At 30.3% G+C, this 21,546-nt stretch overlaps 1 protein-coding gene across 1 annotated transcript; it reads right to left on the bottom strand.

Annotated features, from left to right (window-relative positions):
- Positions 1-4,788: 4,788 nt before the first annotated feature.
- On the bottom strand, positions 4,789-7,125 carry LOC130670405 (uncharacterized). Its single transcript, XM_057473807.1, has 8 exons — positions 7,119-7,125; positions 6,762-7,026; positions 6,245-6,501; positions 5,853-6,022; positions 5,583-5,760; positions 5,342-5,460; positions 4,928-5,242; positions 4,789-4,809 (listed from the first exon to the last, which is right to left on the bottom strand). Exons 1-8 carry the CDS (start codon positions 7,123-7,125, stop codon positions 4,789-4,791), a joined length of 1,332 nt encoding a protein of 443 aa, XP_057329790.1.
- Positions 7,126-21,546: the final 14,421 nt, after the last annotated feature.

Genomic DNA, 21,546 nt, shown 5'->3' with positions numbered 1-21,546 from the left:
TCTTCGGTCTCCTCATCATTTTCGAGTGGCTCCAATCCACATAAATATGGCACCCCAGGAACATTAACGGAACCTGGTTCCTCAGATTCATCAGAACCAATTGACTCAATGAAATCACTAACTTCAAAATTTTCCAAAAGATTTAGAGGAACTTCATAAGAATTATCCCGATTAAAATTTTCATAAATATCTTCGATTAAATTATTAGAATCTGGTAAATTAACCGTGGGCTGTGCTTCTTCCCTCAAGCCTTCCCATCGGTTAATTTCGTCAGTATTTAAAACAAATAAATTATTTAAAATAGGGCAATCTTTATTTAAAACAGACAAATTATTAAAGACCGATAAACCGTTTACGTTATCGTATATTTTACAAAATTCCGAGAAAGTGTCTTCCTCGACACACCTTTTCTCAACTCTATCATTACTACTTTTATCATCCTCATTTTCGAAGCTAATTAAATCAACTACTTCTTGATTAGAATTATTTTCGACCATAACTGGGTCGCTTAGGTCGATTAAATCGACCTCAGTCTCAAATTTATTACTATTGAATATATCGGAGCCAATGCAATTTAAATTTTGATTTTCTAAAATTATTTCACCGATTTGTTCACCACTGGTTAGAACAACTTGACCGACAGTACTCTCTATGCTGTCAGGTCTTAAATTTTTCTCAATTGGATTTTCATTAATAATTTCCTCAGACGAACCGACAGTACGCACCGAGCCGCCGTCTGGTTCTAAATTTAAATTTAATAAATCTGGTAATTCATTTTCTTCAATCGGGTCGACAGTACGCACCAAGCCGCCGTCTGACTCCGGATTTAAGTTTATTACATTTCCAAAATTAAGATATTCAATCGGGTCGACAGTACGCACCAAGCCGCCGTCTGACTCCTGATTAAAATTTATAAAATTTTCTGAATTAAATTGAGCATTCGAATCGACAGTACGCGCAAAGCCGCCGTCTGATTCCGTATTTAATTTATTTTTGTTATCTACAGTATTCTTAAATTCATTTGGTTTATTTAACCAGTTCGCGTGTGAATTATGGCTACTAGGACTCCGATTTCCCCATATTATTTGTTCCCTAGATCTTCTGGATTTCGCGCCCTTTCTCCTCGGGGAATAGGAGGGCGAAATTAGTTTTTTGACGACTGAGGGTAACTGGCATCGCCAGCACTGGTCGACTGAACTTCGACGCGATTAAAGGGGTTATTATTACGATTATTATTTACATTATTATCGCCTTGAGAATGAGAAATTGCCCGATTAATCTCATGAAACTGATTGCCGCTTTCATTGCCATTTTCATTTACTCTAAAATTAGATTGCCCACGATTTTGATTAAAATTATTGCTATTTACATACGAATTATTATTATAATTATTTCTATTTACATTATTGTTATTATAATTATTTCTATTATTATTATTATAATTATTTCTATTTACATTATTGTTATTATAATTATTTCTATTATTGTTATTATAATTATTTCTATTATTAAAGTTTACTTGGGCAGGACCATTCGACCGACGGGAATTAAAATTTTGGTTAAACCCTTTGTTGGGTGGACCACCGTTTGCTTGAAAGCAGTTTTGTTTAATATGCCCTGCTCTAAAACAAAAATTACAGACATCAACTCTAATGTTGTTACACTGGTCAAATGTGTGACCATTTTGTCCACAATTGTGACAGAAATCTTGGTCTAAATTTCGACCAGCAGTAACTTCACTATACGAGCGCGGTGCGACGTTAAAACTACCGTTGTTACTCGCGTTATTTGAATTTCGCGCTCTATTATTTTGAGGACGATAGGATGAAAAACTTTGTTGAGGAGGTTGTACCGTTGCTGCCGACGCGCAAACAATAAATTGACCGTCCTCACCCTCACGAATTTCTTCAATAATCAGTGGTTGTTTCCCGTTCATCATATCAACCAAAATAGAGTTACGCGGTGACGTATGTACTGCTGAGAAACGCGATTTTTCTTTCGTTTTGGAACTCGACTTCTCGGATGACTCTAACGTGCGTTTGTTCTCCTCTAATAATACGGCAGCTTCATGTAATACCGATAACAGGTCATCATAATTATTTACTAGCCTAGAAAATACCAACGTTGATAAGTTTCTAGGTAGATGGTTACGTATACACGTCACCTGTTCAGATTCGGGAGGAGGGTTGCGCATTTCACCGTATTTCTGTTGTACTCGGAAAACAAAGTCGGTTGAAGATTCACCGGCTTCTGGTCTTAACTGACCAATTTCCATTTAGAGTTGCGTATCTGTTTTATGTGAGCCAAATGCTCGTAAAAATTCCCGCTTAAAATGGTCATAATCTATCCAATGCCTACTGTAAGTATCGTACCATTTATTAACTTTACCGACAAAAATATAGCCGAGGATTTTTATTAAATCCGTAATTAACCAACCCTCGCGAAACGCCATGGCTTCAAATGAAGCCAGAAAACTATTGGCGGATAAATCGCCTTGCGGGTATCGTACAGGCCAAGATCTCACGATTTCTCTTATATCCCGCCATTTACGTAACGAGACCGCCGCGACATCTGGTAACGCTAAATTATTCGCTCTGGGTTGCTCGAAAAACCCTTGGTATCTCTCACTGCCATTATTATTTAAATATCTGTCATGGTAGCCACCGGTTCCTAAGTTTTCCCCCAATATATCATAATTATCATTACCGTTATTCCCGTAATTATTCATCGGGCGATAATTATTATTATTTCTTAGTTCGCAATAATTATTATCGTTTACATTATTAATTTGTGACCCGATCGGGTGATTATTGTTGTTAAAATTATTATCTACGTTAATATTATTGTTTAAATTGTTGTTTTGTGGTGGGTAATTATTTGGATTTGCATTCGAATCAATATTTGAATTATTATTTATATTATTATTTATTCCTGCTAAGTTACTGTGGACATTCATGGTTCCACTGGTACCAGGTTGTTCGTACGCCGGGAGGGCTGAAGACGTCATAGCCCTAGTATCTTGTGTCAAGTGTCCTGTACCACACTCCCCGTCGCCAAAACTGTGAGTTACGGTGCGAACAGTTTGTGTGTTAAGTTGTACAGGCACTTGTAAAGTATTTTCCCGCTGCGAGTTTAAAGCAAGGGTCAAATTTTGGATGCAACTCATAAGTTGAGTTATCGCTGTTTGAGAAACCCCTTGTTCAGCTTGTGCGGAAACTGAAGCGGTGCCAGGATAAGAAACGAATCCCGCATTAGGCTGAATCTGTGGTAAATGTACCGGTGGGGGGTTTTCAACAAATACCCCGTCCACAGACGCTTGTGAATTATTATTATTTATTCTTTGGTTTATTTGCGCATTCGAATTTATTGCCGGTGAATTATTCGTTCTGACTAACCCCGATACGGTAGTAGTTGTTATCGGTGGATGTATTGTTGTAACCGGTGTAGTTGTTACTGTACTCGGTGTGGTTGTAACGATAGTTGTGGTCATCGTGGTGACCATTGACGTGGTACTTGGTACCGTCGCTAAATTATTTCCTAAACTACGCCTGACTGGTGGTCTGTTTTGCAGCGGCGTGCCTGCAGTGACAACCAAGCTTGGTATACTGGGTACCGTGGGAGGGGGAACCGACATTGTCGAGTTCGCGGACGAAACGGTAGTACTCGAAGGTGGTGAATGTACTACCCTGGATTGATTACTCTGGTTCGATGAACCAACCCCGTCAAATATTACCTCCCCGCTATCCTGCCTATTCTGTTGTTTAGAATTTTGGCGCGTCAATGGTCGCGTATTACTCATTTTCAAACAACTTAATTCCCAATTATTTATTTTTACTCGATGGCTATTATCAGCTTACGAGCCCAAATAGACTTAAATTTAAACAAATAATGACGAAGCACAATTATTAATATATACACGGATAATTTTTATTTCCGGATTAAAATTTTATTTTATCTAAACCGATGACTAATATTTAATCCCCAAATGACAGCCTTAGTTTTATTTGTTCTCAAGAAAATTTATTATTTTACCGGAATTAACTTCCGGAGAACGTTTATCCGATTACTTGGATAATTATTGTCAATACTAGGATGACAGTATTGTCTTTATTTTAATTATTTATTTTATACTAAATCTAATTATTCTTTTAGAATAAACTTCCTCAAACAAATATCTTAACGACTGTTCTCGACCGGTAATTACTAATTTTAATTTATTATACTACACAGAAAAAAAAATCAACTTGAATCAAGTAATATTTACTTGAACCAAAAATATTAGAATGAAAAAAAATTTTTTTCTTGGCTCAAGAAAATATTTCTCTTGAATTTGATGTTCTTGGTTTAAGTATATTTTTTTGTTAATTGATAAGTTTTTAACCTTCACTCGACAAAGAATTGCTTTCAATCGATAAAATCAAATTCTTCACCCAAGCATAATTTACTTTTATTTTAAAAAAATAAAACTTCCCTAGAGAACCTGCAGTTTTTCATTGGAGTAGTAATTTATTATTTTAACAGACTTACCAACTTGAGTCGAGAGAAAGAAAAACTCAGCCCAAGAAAATATTCTCTTGGTTTTTGTAATAGCTTCATGTATATATGTATACATATATTTAATATTTAATATGTATATATATATATATATATATATATCTATATAAATATAAAATTTTGTCATTGCATGTCATAATAATAAAAAAAGGTATGAATTTAGCAGATGTGAGATAATTTATAAATTTTAAATAGATAAATAAATTAATGAAAATAATAAAATGTATTGGACTTTCAATCATCTAAGTACGCATTCTTTAATTTTTATAAAACATATTTATTATTATTTTTTTATAATTTAAATAAATTTATTTATTATTATTACATAAAAAAAGTATAAAAAAGTTTTCTTAATTCATAAATTATCAATAACATTGATAATATCAATAATATTCAGAGGCAATATATCTTGACGAGTTGTCACTCTATATACGCATCTCTGAATTAATAAATGTAAATGCGAAGAAGCTTTTGGATATTGGGCTTGAAGAACATGGAAACATTTGAATAAGCAATCAAATGCATTTGTTGCTGACGTAAATTGATATTTTATATCATCAATAACTAATAAAACTTGATTGTGTTCACGCATGTTTCCCTGTATGATGACATACGGTTGTACGGAATCTTTTTTCTCTCGTGCTCGCTGTTTTTGGTTTTCTATTTCAGTCGTTATATCACCAGGATTCTGAAAATAAGGATATAAGTTAGTTTCAATTGTACTGTATAGTTGATTAATGAAACTTATCTACTCAATCGTATCATAATTAGAAAATTCATCACATACTTCTACAAAAATTAGTATAGATTCCAACGACTCCTTGGTGGAATATTTGATTTTTTTTGATGCTCTTCCTTTAGGTGGAATCAAAAATGCCAAAATCGATAGTTCGATTGCAATTTTAACTATAAATAGAAAAAGCTTTAACTGATATACATGTTTAACAAATATTGAATTAAAATTAGAAACTGTACTTAGCTAACGATAATATTTAATATTAATGTTAAAATTAAGCATATTAACTTACGGTCGTTAAACGCTGGACCGTTTCCTAATTCTGTAATAAGTTCTTTCCATGGCTGAATAACTTTTTCATTTGAATATTTCAATATTCTCAAGGTTTTAACTCTGTCAAAAAAAAGTGACCACCCAGTAGCAAAATGTCCACTTTTGCCCGGGTACAGCTGTTCAAAATCCAATGAAATCTGTAAAATAAATTTGTTTGCAATTAGTTGTTTAGATGATATATTTTGTTAGTGAAAGACTAAATAAAAAGAACGAAGTAAAAAATTATTACCAAGGATTTACTTCGTAAATCATTGAGTATGGTCCACTCTTTGATAAAATCATAAACTGAATTATGTTTAGAATTTAATCTGACGTTAAAAGTATTCGACCATTTTTGTTCAACAAGGTCCCATGGATCCCTGTTATTTTTCAACCATTCGATATCCTCCTCATGCGTACCTATACAGAAATTAATTGAATATTTGTGGAAAATTTATAATATATTACATACAGTTAGATACATGTAATAAACTCTCTGAAAATGACGTAATGAAATTCACTAGCAAATAATGAATATTCACTACTTTTCACTAATTCACTTGTGAAAAAAATGAGAATTGAAGGAGAAATTGATAAGCATTGCTAATTTAAATATACATAGCTCAATACTAAATTACTCACCTAAAAGTTCAGTGTATCGCTGCTGTCTTTCATCAGTAGATTCAAAATTATTTGGTAATTTTCGCTTACAGTTGATGCCAGTAGTGTACTTAATATTTTTTATCTTGTCTGGTAATTTACCTCTCATTGGAATCGGCTTGTTTATTGGGGACAATCGCTTGGGAACGGGGGGCATATAATAAACTCCTATGGGTTCTTCAGGAAAACAATCGTATAATTTTTTTATTATCGAAAGGTAATGATGTTCTTTCATTTGGCTATAATGAGATTAAAACGTAAATGTAATTAATATAAAATTAGTGAGACCGGTAAATTTACAAGAAAAAATTGGGGTAAAAACAATAACTTCCCGAATTTTCGAAAATTTACAATTTTTTTTAGCGGGAAGTTAAAAAAATTAGTGAAAAAAATACATTAAAAAACCATTGATATTGGATTAAAAAAAAAATACAACTATGCAAAAGAAATTCAAATACTTCATGGACAAAAAAAAATGTTACTTTAGATTTATAATTACTTGTTTTTCAACCACGGATAAATCCAGCGACCAATAACGTTCATCAGTAATTGCTGGTTGGAAGAAGATAACATTTCTCTTGTCTCATATTCTTTCAAAACGCTTGGTCCTTCTGGTGATGATTCTAATAATTCTTTCACATTTAAATCGGGGAAATAGTCTGGTACGTCCAAAATACACTCACTATTGTTAGGAGTGTCCAATGCATCGACATCACTAATAGTATCAGTATTATTGTTATTTAGGTCACCATTCGATCCGCGTTCTTTCTAAAATTTTATAATTCAGATGAATTAAATTAATTGATATGCGATAAAATATTTCAAACATAACAGTTAATTTGTAAAAATAACTAACTTGGCATACGAGGAATTCTTCAATTTTTTTTTTCAGCTTCAATCTTGTTGCCATATGTGGACAAAGTTCCTTCATATTCGCAACAGTCAACTCTTGCAACAAATCAATTGTAATTCCATTATCTGAGAAAAGAAAGAAACATTTATAAATAAATATATATATATATATATCATAGACTGAAGTAAGTTTTGTGTCCAGTGAAAATTTATTTCTTGATAAAAAATTCTAAATAAAAAAATTACTCTTCGTAAAATTTATTAAAAATAAATAGAATAATATAAATGATCATACACAGTGACCATTGCTTACTTGATTTATCACTATAAGTTGTTAAAGTAAATGTGATCATTCGTAATACTTGAATATTATATATTTCTGAGTAATTATACTTTTATTGCAGTGTAAACAAGTCTCAAATAAATAATTATTGACAAAAAATATTTCACATTGACAAATATTGTATACAGGCTGACATTCATATTTGATTTTTTATGTCTCGATCAACGTATGTGTCTTAAAATTTCTCTCTCTCTCTCTCTATTTAAATTATTGTAGAGTTTTGAAAGGATAAGGAAAAAAAATATGATTTCAATAAACGTTACCTAGAAAATTATTTATGACATCTTCGGCGACATCCCATTCTTTAAATAAATCAAATAATGATCGAGTTTCAGGATGATGATCACCCGCCATTGCTTTTATCTTTAACCTAATATTGTTTGTAAAATAATTTAAATAATAAAACACAAACACTAAATTACTAATATAAAGTTTGAAAATATGTATAAAAAGTTAAGTATAATTTTTTTATTTTGATTAAAAGTTTATGATATCTAAATATATCACGAACGCGTAGAAAAAACACAAACCGACATTTGATAACCAATAAAAATTTCAAAATATATACAGTAAGTTAAATAATAAAATTTAATAACCACAATAAAATTGTAAAAATATTTCCAGTTAGTTTAGTTACATATAAATAATTTTTTTTTTAATAACAGTTTAGAATCGTCGAATGTATCATGCATATAGAAGAAAGACAATTGCCCCACGATTTAAAGAGTCTTCTGAAGATAGAAACTGTAGGTGGGGTACTAGTACATTTAAAAAACCCGGCATTGTAGTGCGATTGCCTTTTTCTACATGCGTGATACATTCGACGATTCTAAACTGTTATTAAAAAAAAAATATTTATATGTAACTAAACTAACTGGAAATATTTTTACAATTTTATTGTGGTTATTAAATTTTATTATTTAACTTACTGTATATATTTTGAAATTTTTATTGGTTATCAAATGTCGGTTTGTGTTTTTTCTACGCGATCGTGATATATTTAGATATCATAAACTTTTAATCAAAATAAAAAAATTATACTTAACTTTTTATACATATTTTCAAACTTTATATTAGTAATTTAGTGTCTGTGTTTTATTATTTAAATTATTTTACAAACAATATTAGGTTAAAGATAAAAGCAATGGCGGGTGATCATCATCCTGAAACTCGATCATTATTTGATTTATTTAAAGAATGGGATGTCGCCGAAGATGTCATAAATAATTTTCTAGGTAACGTTTATTGAAATCATATTTTTTTTCCTTATCCTTTCAAAACTCTACAATAATTTAAATAGAGAGAGAGAGAGAGAAATTTTAAGACACATACGTTGATCGAGACATAAAAAATCAAATATGAATGTCAGCCTGTATACAATATTTGTCAATGTGAAATATTTTTTGTCAATAATTATTTATTTGAGACTTGTTTACACTGCAATAAAAGTATAATTACTCAGAAATATATAATATTCAAGTATTACGAATGATCACATTTACTTTAACAACTTATAGTGATAAATCAAGTAAGCAATGGTCACTGTGTATGATCATTTATATTATTCTATTTATTTTTAATAAATTTTACGAAGAGTAATTTTTTTATTTAGAATTTTTTATCAAGAAATAAATTTTCACTGGACACAAAACTTACTTCAGTCTATGATATATATATATATATATATATATATATATATATATATATATATATATATATATATATATATATATATATATATATATATATATATATATATATATATATATATATATATATATATATATATATATATATATATATATATATATATATATATATATATATATATATATATATATATATATATATATATATATATATATATATATATATATATATATATATATATATATATATATATTTATAAATGTTTCTTTCTTTTCTCAGATAATGGAATTACAATTGATTTGTTGCAAGAGTTGACTGTTGCGAATATGAAGGAACTTTGTCCACATATGGCAACTAGATTGAAGCTGAAAAAAAAAATTGAAGAATTCCTCGTAAGCCAAGTTAGTTATTTTTACAAATTAACTGTTATGTTTGAAATATTTTATCGCATATCAATTAATTTAATTCATCTGAATTATAAAATTTTCAGGCTGCCCGCGTATCATCAATTATCAGCAAAGTTCCGATTGATGAAACATCGTCTTATCGAACCTCAAATTTTCAAGAAGACTTAAGTTTGATCTGTCCATCATGTCATCGACTCCAAACATCTTTCGACCAATATGTTTTGCATGTTGCAGAATTCCATCCTAATAGATTTTCTTGCCCTGTAAAAAACTGTTTTCGCACGTTCCACACAAAATACAGTCTACACTATCACTATAATCACTCTCATCAAAATATTACATCGGTCGTACAAAGTCAGTTACAAGAAAATTTAATTCCTGCACAGAATTGTAATTTACTTGACTTAAATTTAAATAACCCCGTTTTGAATACTTCGAAAAGTCAGTTTGATATAACTGATCACAATCCGAATAGAATTAATTATGATTTTGTTTCATCTCAAACTCATAACGACCCAATTAAAACATGTAATATTGATAGCTCTAATAATTACTTTGCTATTATTGAACAATTCGTAGCTCAAATGTACGACTTCTTAAATATGCCGAGGTCATTGATTCAGAATTTATTAAAAATTGTTGCATCACTAATCTCAACTTTTGTTTCTGACATTGTAAGTTTAATTAATAGTTCAGATTCTACGTTAGACAAATTAAAAAACCAAGTTACTCTAATACACTCTAAAATAAATGACGCCTTTACTGATCTTGGCAGTGAATATAAACGTATTCAACATTTTGAAAGTTCAAAATTTTACGTAAGACCTGTCAGTGAAGTTGCTGGTAACATTCAGAAGGAAAAAAAAGTTGACGATAAAATAATTTTGACTTTAAAAGAAATCAATATTTGTATAATTCCCCTAAAAAAATCTTTAAAATTATTTTTAGAACTTCCTGGAGTTTTTCAAACTATTTATAATTATCAAAACCAGTTAATCGAAGAAAATAAAAATAATACGAATAAAGTGTTACGAAATATTGTTCAAGGTACTTTGTGGGACAGCTTAATTAAGAAACATGCGAAAAATGATATAATATTGCCACTGATAATGTCCTTTGATGATTTAGAAACTGGGAACCCTCTTGGTAGTCATGCTGGAGTAAATAAATTAGGTGCAGTTTATACATCGATAGCTACTATACCACCAAATATGTCGAGTAGATTAGAAAACATAATTTTAACACTTTTATTTTATTCTAAGCACAGATCTACTTTAGGTAATGAAGCAATATTTAAGAAATTAATCTTAGATTTTAAAGATCTTGAAAACACTGGTATACACATTTGTGTTGACGGCAAAGAATTTAATGTCAAGTTCATAATGGTCACAATAGCAGGAGATAATTTAGGTTTCAATAGTATTTTAGGTTTTTACGAAAGTTTTAATGCCACTTTTTTTTGTAGAATATGTCTAACAAAAAAATCTGATTCAGAAGTACAAACACATGAAGATAATTCTGCAATAAGAAAAATTGAAAATTACGATGAACATGTAAAAGAAAGAGCAAATATCAAAGAACCTTGTGTGTGGCATGCTCTACCGAATTTCCATGTTTACAACAATTGGTCCTTCGATGTTATGCATGATCTTATGGAAGGGATAAATAGATATTCAATGGCATTAATCATTGGAAGGTTTATACAATTGAAATATTTTTCTCGGGAACAACTTAATTCCAGAACTAAATATTTTTTGTTCAATGATTTAGAAACTGTTCCACCACCAATTATTGATAATCATTTAAAAAATAAGTATATTATAATGTCTGCTTCCGAAATGTTGAGTCTCGTTAGGAATTTCTGTTTTATAGTAGGTGATTTAGTTAAAAGAAATGATGAAACTTGGCAATATTATCTTCTATTGTTAGAAATCAATGAAATCCTTACGTCACAAGCATTTTCATATCAATTATTAGAATATTTAGAAAATATAATTAGTGAACACCATAAGCTATTTATAAAATTATTCAATGAAAAATTGAAGCCTAAATATCATATTCTTCTGCATTATAGTAAAATAATTAAAAAGCTTGGACCACCAATTTTCGTGAGTTCGTTTAAATATGAATCGAAACACCGAGATATTATACATATATGTAACGTAATGACTTGTCGAAAACAATTACCTTTATCAGTAGCTATTAGGTGTCAACAAAAATCTTGTTTTAGATATTGTACCAAAGTGGGATTTAATGATTCTATCAAATACAGCAAGTACATACAGAATAATGATCAAACTGTGAATTCCTATTTTGTTGATTGGTACGAAATAAATGGTATAAAATTTAAAACAGGAATGGCAGTATTATATAAATTTGATAATTGTAATGAACCAATATTTTGTAAAATAAATGAGATATGCATCGACAAAACAAATGACAAAATGGTTATATTTAATTGTACGATACTTGAAATTATTGAATTCGATGCACATTTTCATGCATATAATGTAGTACAAACATCACAAAAACAATCAATTTCCATTGATGACTGTGGTTCCCAATCGCTAATGATAAGGAATATAAAGGATAAGTTGTTAATTACCATAACAAAAATGTAAAAATAATTATAAAAACATTATTTATATTGTAAACTGTTTTCGAATGTATTATAACAAATTTCAAATTCAAATATATTAGTCATATAATTTATTACAATTATTTTTATTGCTTTAAATTTTTTTACTCAAGAAAAAATATTAATTTCTTTAAGAAAAAAATTCTTTTTTTTGAGAAAATAAATTTTTTTTTATTCGAAAAAATTAAATATTTGATATAAATAAGCTAATTATTGGAGGAAGTCTAGTTTTGCTCTATTCAAATAAATTTTTGGTTTGTCCCAAAAAGTGACGTCTTCAACCGAATCGTCAGTATCTCAAACCAAGAGAATGATTTTCTTGGGACAAGGAAATGACGTTATCGGCTGAAGAATAAAATACTATTGGCCCACGACTGTCACATTCTTCAACTAAAAGTAAAATACTTGAATGAATAATTTTCGGAATTAGACCCAAGAGTTTATTTACTTACTTCAAAAAAATATTTTTTTTAGCGTAAGAAAACCAAAATATTTAAAACAAGAACTGCATTTTGGAGAATGAATTTTTCTTGATTCAAGTTATTTTTTTTTTCTGTGTAGAATAATTTATTTATGGTGACTCATATGTCAAATAAATTCAAATTACCGGTTATTTGAAAGAATGGTTTATTCTAAACCAGAATAAACCAGATAAGTACTACTTTATTTATTTAAAATTTTATTTTGAAAATTATTTTCAACAAAATTTTTATTTATTCTTCTGATTTTATTTTGGATGACACTGTCACCAAAGAAATTTTATTTTCTTTGTTATTTTACTAAAGAATTTACTTTATTTTATTTTATTTTACTTTATTTTATTTTATTTCATTTTATTTTATTTTATTTTATTTTATTTTCTCTACCGGTGTTTGTTATTGTTTACTGATGACGCGTGCGACCGATGCGTAAGCCGGTGAGTATCGCTTTGTCTAGCCGGCGCTACAGGAATTTATCGATTTTTTTTTTCGCGCGCTTTATACTTAAAATTTTATTTCACCCAGTTATTATTTTATTATTAAAATTTAAATTTATAACATAATTAAATTTTTGGGCAACCAATGCAATAAACACAATTTTTGGTTGTATAAAATTTCTCTCTTCAACGGTAATAGGGGTGTTACAAGAAAATTCAAAATTTATTTGTGATTATTATAATTATAAATTGGTATAATTCTAAATTATCTACTATCACCAGGTCTAAAATTTTTCAGGACGAGGAACACGAGTTGGGCGCCAAATATAACGGTGGGCCCTGGCTACTGCGTGTCCAGATAGCCAAGAACCACAGTCAATTAAATTTCCCGAGATTATTGATTTTACTTAAATTTTCTATCATTAATTCTCCTTAATTTATTCTAAAGTTCTGGTTCCGAAAGACGGGAAAACTCTCAGGAAGCAGGTACTCGTCCTGACCGGACACGCGGCTGAAAGAAAATCTTTATGCTAAGTGACACTGGTGATAATTAAATTTAATCAAGAATTTACAATCAAACTTATCCTTTATTTAACCAAGATCCCAATTTATATACAGTTTTCCCCTTCAACTTAAAACTAATGTAATTTTATATATATGTACAAATAATTCAAAAGAATTTGTCGACTCGAAACGCGCGGGAATAAATTGGTAACGAGTGAGAATAAATGAGCAAAATTGGCGGGAAACTACCGCGTTGAAGAGAGAGGCATTATATAGAATTGTTATAGAAAATTTATATATATAAAGGCGAGCAATTGACCGGACTTACTGCTGGTATTGGGCGGCGTTCCATTCTCCTGGTTCCAAATGAATCACCTGGTTGACGGGAGTCCGGTTCGTTCAGCAATTTTTCCTCCTGGGAAATATGGATGACAGCAACCACTTGGTTTAACTTAACCACTCGAACACAACCCAAAATCCACTGTATAAAATTTTAATATTCACAAAGAAATAAATTTTCAAAAGAAAGAAAAGCGACTGAACAGTAGGCGCACTGGAGTACAAGTGTACTTAAACTTAACTATTCTTTATATAAATTGATACACGGAAAAGACAAATTTTATAGAGTGTAAAGTGGATAAGACCGATCGGTTCAACCACTTGAACTTGAGTGTCGTCTTCAGATTAATTGTCTTGGGTCAACACCTCGTGTTGACCCCTCCAAATTATGCGCAGTGACCGAAAATCGCTCACCTGCTGCGCTAAGACTAGCGCCGAGACTCAGCCAAACTCGCAAACGAGAAAATTATACGAGAGAGAGAGAGAGAACAAATAGAAGCGAGAGAGCCTCACTCTCACGTCTTAAAATCGCTGCTGCACGGTTACAAATTACGAGTCGTCGAAATTTCCAATGTCTCATTCTCGAAGCGATAGTACTATATGGGAACTTGTCTGCAGAATTTGGATATCTGCAAAATGAAAATGTAAATTGTAAATAATCAAGAACACAGACACAGATTATTTTATTCAGTCTACTTACAAGTCTTTCATCTGGTCGTAAATGGATTTTGTACGTAGGAAAGATTTTTGAACCATAATATGCATCTCTTTTAAAAAAGTTGCATGAGATTGCAAATCCATATCTGGAGCATGGTTGTGAGGATTTACATCGGCGTTGATTTTTTGAACATAAGTGAAATTTTCTTCATTGTTGACATAACCGCGAGCATTACACCCACGGCTCTTTTCTTTTGAACAAATTAAATATCTGTAACAAAATTAAAATATCTGTATACAAATTGTTGTAAAATTTGTTAATACTTATATGAATGATCAATTTTATTCATTTGAGGTAAAAAGTGAAGGGAATGAGTAAAATAACAATAGGCATAAACTTCAATGGTGAGGGTGGTGATTCTTAAGGTATAGTCCAAATTTAACTGGCTGAAGCTTAAGCTGATATCGTTCTCGATGAACACCCGAGAACGTTCAGTGACGAAATATTTTACTGCGTGGGTAATTAATAAACGAATCGACATTTGTAGTAGTGAAGACTTCATAGGGTAACCATCACAAATATGATTGATACGAATTTAACACGTATACGTAAATATCATCATGTCATGAAAGGTTTATGGGTGCATTCCGAAATGCGCTGCGTGTAACTGTAGCGTAGCTCAGCGCTGCAGCTCAGTTGCAGCAGACCGTGCAAGTGCAACATGGTAGCAGCAAGATCTTTGCGCGAAATTTGAAATATTAAAATTAATTGTATTTTTAAAATTTATTTAAGCGTAATCAATTGATCACCTAATTCACTTATATTAAGAATTAAATTGTTTAGAAGCAATGGATCCAATAATATTTGTTCAATAAATATTGTGATAAAGATGGTTTTCTCAGAAGAAAAAAATTAAGATGAAGGATAGTCGCAAGCTATTAATGCTCTGAGATAAAGTAGTATAAGAACTTGCTTTGACGGAAACATAGGAAATATTATTTCAGCTTACGATGATGTTGAATTCCGATGACATTTTAGGGAAAATACATTTTATTTCTATTTTATTACATAACCCAGAGAGGAAAGTACCACGGGCCCAGGCTTGGCCCAGACTTGGCCCAACTTTGTAGAACCTTGGGCCAGGCTTGTAAGCCAGTCTTGGCCCAGCCTTGGTAGAAGCCTGGAATGATAATCTCGGGCCAAGCCTGGTTGCCAGACCTGGCCCATGCTTGGTTACCAGACCTGGCCCATGCTTGGTTGCCAGACCTGGCCCAGGCTTCCAGGAAACAAATAAATTTAATTAAAAAAAATTTATTATTATTAACCCCGTAGAATTCATGATCATTAACGTTTTAATTATCTAAGGGAGGTGAATGATGTGAAAAAAACTCGGTGGAAATTCTGCTGGACTCTGGGCGCGAACTGCCGTCCTTCTGATTACTGGGTCCGAACGGTAGCTACTGGACGAACCTACTAACGTTGAACTGGTACATTTATATGATCTACTTATATAAACCATAGGTATATCCAAACTTAGGTAATCCTACCTTGGCCCAAGCCTGGCTTGCCATTGGATGGCCAAGGCTAGGTTACCCAGTCTTGGCCTAAGTCCGGGTAATCATTGTAACGGCCAAGGCTAGGTTACCCAGTCCTGGCCCAAGCCTGGCTTGCCATTGGATGGCCAAGGCTAGGTTACCCAGTCTTGGCCCAAGTCTGGCTTGCCATTGGATAGCCAAGGCTAGGTTACCCAGTCCTGGCCCAAGCCTGGGCCAATATAGGTGAGCCAAAGCTAGGTTCCCCAGTGCTGGGCCAAGTAGGGGCCCGTTGTTCGACTCTGGCAGCTCCTGTATGGGAAATTGAAAAATTAAATTGATTATTACTTATGAATTAAATAATAAAAATGAAAGTAACATGTATATTAGAGTGGTCCTTATTTTGGACATTTTTGAATTTTTATGCTCCCAGAGGCTTATGTGGTTCGAAATAAAAAAAAAAAAATATCCTCAAAGTTTCAGGTCTCTATCTCAATTTTAACCCGTGCCGCACAGCAATGTAAGTTTCCCATTTAAATAACACGGGGTTTTTGGCATTGAACAATTAATTTTTTATTCCGGCTAAAGTACTTGTTCGAAAAATTTAAAACTCTGTAGTCTTCATCCTTATATCAGCAGCTGCTCCTCAGAATTTTTACAGATTTTCAGCTACTATAATTTTGGGGGTACAGCATGATCAAAAAAAAGAAAAAAAATATTTTTTATTTCGATCTAAAATTTTTTTTAAATAACATATCAAATCACTCTGCATGCTTATCAGAAGTTCTTACTTTTTTTCATTCTTGCACCCAATTGGGTGAACAGCATATCTTTGTTGCACTAATGCAGTAATCAGGAGCTTTGGACGAGTTTTTCTTATAAACAAACGATTATTTTCAAAAAATTAAAGCGCACTTCGCTAAGTAAGACAATAGTGCGTTAATGTGCAGTAGAGTGTATCTTAAAAGGATTTTTCTAATTAATTACGATCACCTCTCAAAATAGTTTCAATTACAACAGAAAAAATTCCCTTAAAGTTTAAACTCTTAATTCTAACAGGAAGAGTTACCGCAAAATTATTTTTGTGATTTTTTCAAGAAATATTTTTGTTTATGTTATTTGACTTTGTGTCTTTTTCAAAAATACATAATGCATCCAATTAATATCAGAGATCGGTATATCTATGCCGTATGTCTTAGTTTAACATTTAGTGAATATAATCAATAAATTTCTTTCAATATTTGCTTAAATAAGTTCGTCACCTTTAAGTTTATTATTTGTTTTAAGCATTAAATAATAAACAAAATGTTAAAAGTTTTGTGTATCATAATGTCGAAATAATTATTAATTTACAATTTTCTAACTATAATAAATTATTAATAAAATAGATCTCTTTGATAAATAAATATAATAAACTTAAAAAATCACAAAAACAAAATTTGTGGCACGTTGTCCCGTTGGAATTAAGAGCTCAAACTTTAAGGGAATTTTTTTCTGTCGTAATTAAAACCGTTTGTGAGGTGATCGTAATAAATTCAAAAAATCCTTTTAAGAAACACTTTACTGCACACCAATGCAAAGTTCCTGATGACTGTATTAGTGCAACAAAGATATACCGTTCACCCACTTAGGTGCGAGAATGAAAAAAAGTAAGAACATCTGATAAGGATGCAGACTGATTTGATATGCTATTTGAAAAAAATTTTAGCTAAAAATAAGAAAAATAATTTTCTTCTTTTTTTTCATCATGCTGTATCCCCAAGATTATAGTAGCTGAAAATCTGTAAAAATTCTGAGTAGCTGCTGATATAAGGATAAAGTCTACAGAGTTTCAAATTTTTTAAACAATTACTTTAGCCGGAATAAAAAATTAATTGTTCAATGCCAGAAACCCCGTGTTATTTAAATGGGAAACTTACATCGCTGTGCGGCACGGGTTAAAATTGAGATAGAGACCTGAAACTTTGAGGATATTTTTTTTTATTTATTTCGAACCACATAAGCCTCTGGGAGCATTAAAATTCAAAAATGTCCAAAATAAGGACCACCCTAATGTATATATACTAATTCAATCCATTTTTTAGTGCGCTACTTGCAACACTGTGAAAAATCATGATCATAGAATTAAAAAAAAAATACAAAATCAAAAAAAAATTATTATTCAATATTTATCATTGAATATTTGAATTTTCGAAAATAATACTTACTATTTTTTTAAGTTCAAATTTCTATTTACCGATCGCTCCGGTTTTTTCGATCTGTGTAACCGCCTCGAAATTTTAAAAGAAAATTGAGATAAGCGTTAATGATAGACTGGACGTTATAATAACAGTAAAATAAAGAAGCGCACATATAAAAATCATTGTAGTAAGGATTGATGTACTTCGAATTTTAAAAATTACCAATAGAATCTAACACCTATAAATTTCTTATAACTAATCGTTATACTAATTTTTATCATACTAAAATTCAACGAAATTCGCAAACTTGTATGAGCTTGAGAGAATGTCGTGTAAACTCATGTAATGAATATTAATAATTTTATTGAATTAAGGTTATTTTTAAGTAAAATCATATGTATTTATTCTTGAAAATTAAAAATTCTAAGATTTGAGCTAATGATAAATTACTAAATTTTCAGTTTATCAAGGAAAAATATCGAAATTGAAAGAAATTAATAATGACTGAATTCACTTACCTTTTGTTTCCAAACTGATTCCCGAACTTATAGGCATAGCCATCAAAAATTCTATCAGGCAATGATTCCACCGATGATCTACTTCCACCGGTAGCCATCGTAAAATGACTATAAAGTTAGCAGACAGCTCACAAATAAAATATTTGACCAAGCATATCTTGGTTATATGTCATATTATTGAAAATTTAAAAATGGAAAATGGCGCGTAATTTGAAAACGTCAATATCCATGAAAAAAACTTTTCTTTTTTTAATACAGTTGTCCAGCAATTTAAAAAATAAAAATTTACGGAGGTCTTACGACTTTAAATTTAGATAAAATTCGATGAAATTAACACATTATGATTAGCTAGTTACAATCTAAAGGCCCATTTTACAATTTTTTAAATTTTTGGCTTAGAATCTTTAGAACGTTATAACTTATGAAATAATCATCCAATCTGATACAAAAAAAACTCAAATTGTTTATTTTTAAATTCTCTAGAGGTCCATTTTTTTTTTTTTTGTTGTTTTCATTTTTAATTTATTGTTATTAATAAAAATAAATTTTAAAACATTCCAAAACGAACATATCAAACTCAAAATAAATAAAATTCACAAAATAAAAAATAGGGCATTTATATTTTTGAAAAATTTAAATGTCCATTTTTTTTTTTTTTTCACTTTTAAGCTTTGTTCACCAATTAGCAACCAAAATAAATTTAAAAGAAAGTAAAAATAAGCATATTAATTTGAAAATTGATCCAAATTATAAAATTAAAAAAAAACTTTTGTAACTTTAAAAAATCTAAGTATCCATTTTTTTTTTTTTTATTCCTCAGTTTTATTTTCTAAATAATAAAAAAAAAACAAATTCCAAAAAATTTGAAAATAGAATATCTCGGTCAAAATTAATAAAATTTATAAAATAAAAAACTGAATATTTAGAATTGACAAAAAACTAAAGATCCATTTTTTTTTTTAAATTCCAAATTCATTTTTAAGTTGGTAAAAAAAAAAAATTGATTTTAATAAAGAAAAAGAATCTAGACTTTTATGTCTTTAAGAGGTCCCAAGACTAATTTTAATTTTTTTTTATTTTAAAATTTATTTTTCAAACGTTTAAAAAAAAATATCTGAAAGTAGAAAAAAAAGTAAGTAAGAAGACAAGATAGAATTAGTTATGGTATATGAATCGAAAAGAGAGTAATTTATTTTAAAAAAATGAAAATTTTAATTTATTTGCTACTTAAGTAGAAATTTTTTCGAACGATTATTGAAGTATAAAAAGTTATTTTATAATAGTAAATACGCTACTTTTAATTTGTTCAGAGTATCCTCTGGTATAATATTCTATACTTAAAATATAAGTATACCAAAAATAAAAATTTTCTTCTTTTATATTCTTAAAAATACTAATTCCAACACTGTTTAATTCAAATAACTTAAGAATTTGAAGAAAGATAGTGACAACAAAGATCACAATTGTACAGAAAGAAATTGCTAGTCATATCTTCAAATGAGATCGAGTAATTATTTATACAAGTATAATGACACCATCTCGTGCATGTATGGCACTGTATCATTCCAGGATTTCTTCTTATCTCGGCGTTTTCACAAGCTAAACATTGATTGAGTGTAAAGATTTGTCCAAACATTGAGTTTTCAAATTTTCCCGAATATTCAGTGGATTGATCTCAGCAGAAATATCCTTTAGCTTCATTTTTGAAATTTCCATGATCAAATGTATGACGAATATCCCACAATTAAAAGTATCTTGTTGTGTACCCATACAGAGCACGGTGATCGGTTGATCATCGGACTATGATAGCCGTCCGATCCTCGAGCATCGGCTGAGGATCGGAATATGTATAGGAGCAAGACTCGCTGGGCATCGGATGTTAACATCAGCGCGAGGCTGCCGATTGAGCATCGGCCGAGGATAGTAACCGAGTATCGGCCGAGGATAGGATACGAGGATTATCCTATTGTAGTTGCCTAGGATCGGCTCATCCTAATAATTTTGTCTCAGCCAAGAATATTGACCGACCAAAATTTAGTATCTAAAATACTCCAATTAAATAATAAAAATTCACATCTAGTAGTTTAAATACTCAAGTTCAATAATTAAAAATTGAAGATTAGTATTTACAATACTCGTGATCGATATTTAAACATGTTAATTTAGCATTTAAAATTCTTAAATTTAATAATTATATATTTTCATTTAGTATTTGAACAACTTAAGTTCAGAAATTAAAAATTTATCATTAGTAACTACAATACTTGAGAAACATAATTAAATATTCTCATTTAGTAGATAAAATATTCAAGTTCACTAATTAAACATTTATATTCTGTATCTAAACATAATCCGTATGGATTCTCCTTCGGATTCCTCTACGCTGTTTGATATGACTGAAAAGTATTCCAAAAATCTACTCTTAAGTATTCTCCCCAAGGGTACTTGTTCTTTTCTACTAGGATATTTTCCTGTAGCGAGTAGTTGCCAGAGCGACTTTTTCACTCCTTTGAGCGGAACTTATTACTTCTATTCTAACTGTCCAACTAGGAAAATGTTGCAGCGCTCTTCTGCGCCTAGCGGTGACTCTTGGTACTAATTTTTTCTTTTGCACTCTGCGTCTGCACACTTTGTTATTTTCACTCGCTTTATTTTTTCTCTCTCTCTCTTTATTCATTTAAATTTACTTATTTTTTTTACACGCATTACTTTTTTTTGCGTTTATTTGTTTTTTTTTTAATAATTTT

This window comes from Microplitis mediator, chromosome 6 (genome assembly GCF_029852145.1).
Source record: "Microplitis mediator isolate UGA2020A chromosome 6, iyMicMedi2.1, whole genome shotgun sequence".
Taxonomy (NCBI): Eukaryota; Metazoa; Arthropoda; class Insecta; order Hymenoptera; family Braconidae; genus Microplitis; species Microplitis mediator.
Note: the sequence above shows the minus strand (reverse complement) of the source record. Positions and strands in the feature narration are given on the sequence as shown.

What these genes read in the sequence shown, in the direction of transcription:
- LOC130670405 (XM_057473807.1), bottom strand. An exon ending in ATTTACGAAGTAAATCCTTG is followed by an intron (nt 5,761 to 5,852) that starts GTAATAATTTTT and finishes TTTATTTTACAG; the next exon opens with ATTTCATTGGATTTTGAACA. An exon ending in CTATACTAATTTTTGTAGAA is followed by an intron (nt 5,243 to 5,341) that starts GTATGTGATGAA and finishes CCTTATTTTCAG; the next exon opens with AATCCTGGTGATATAACGAC.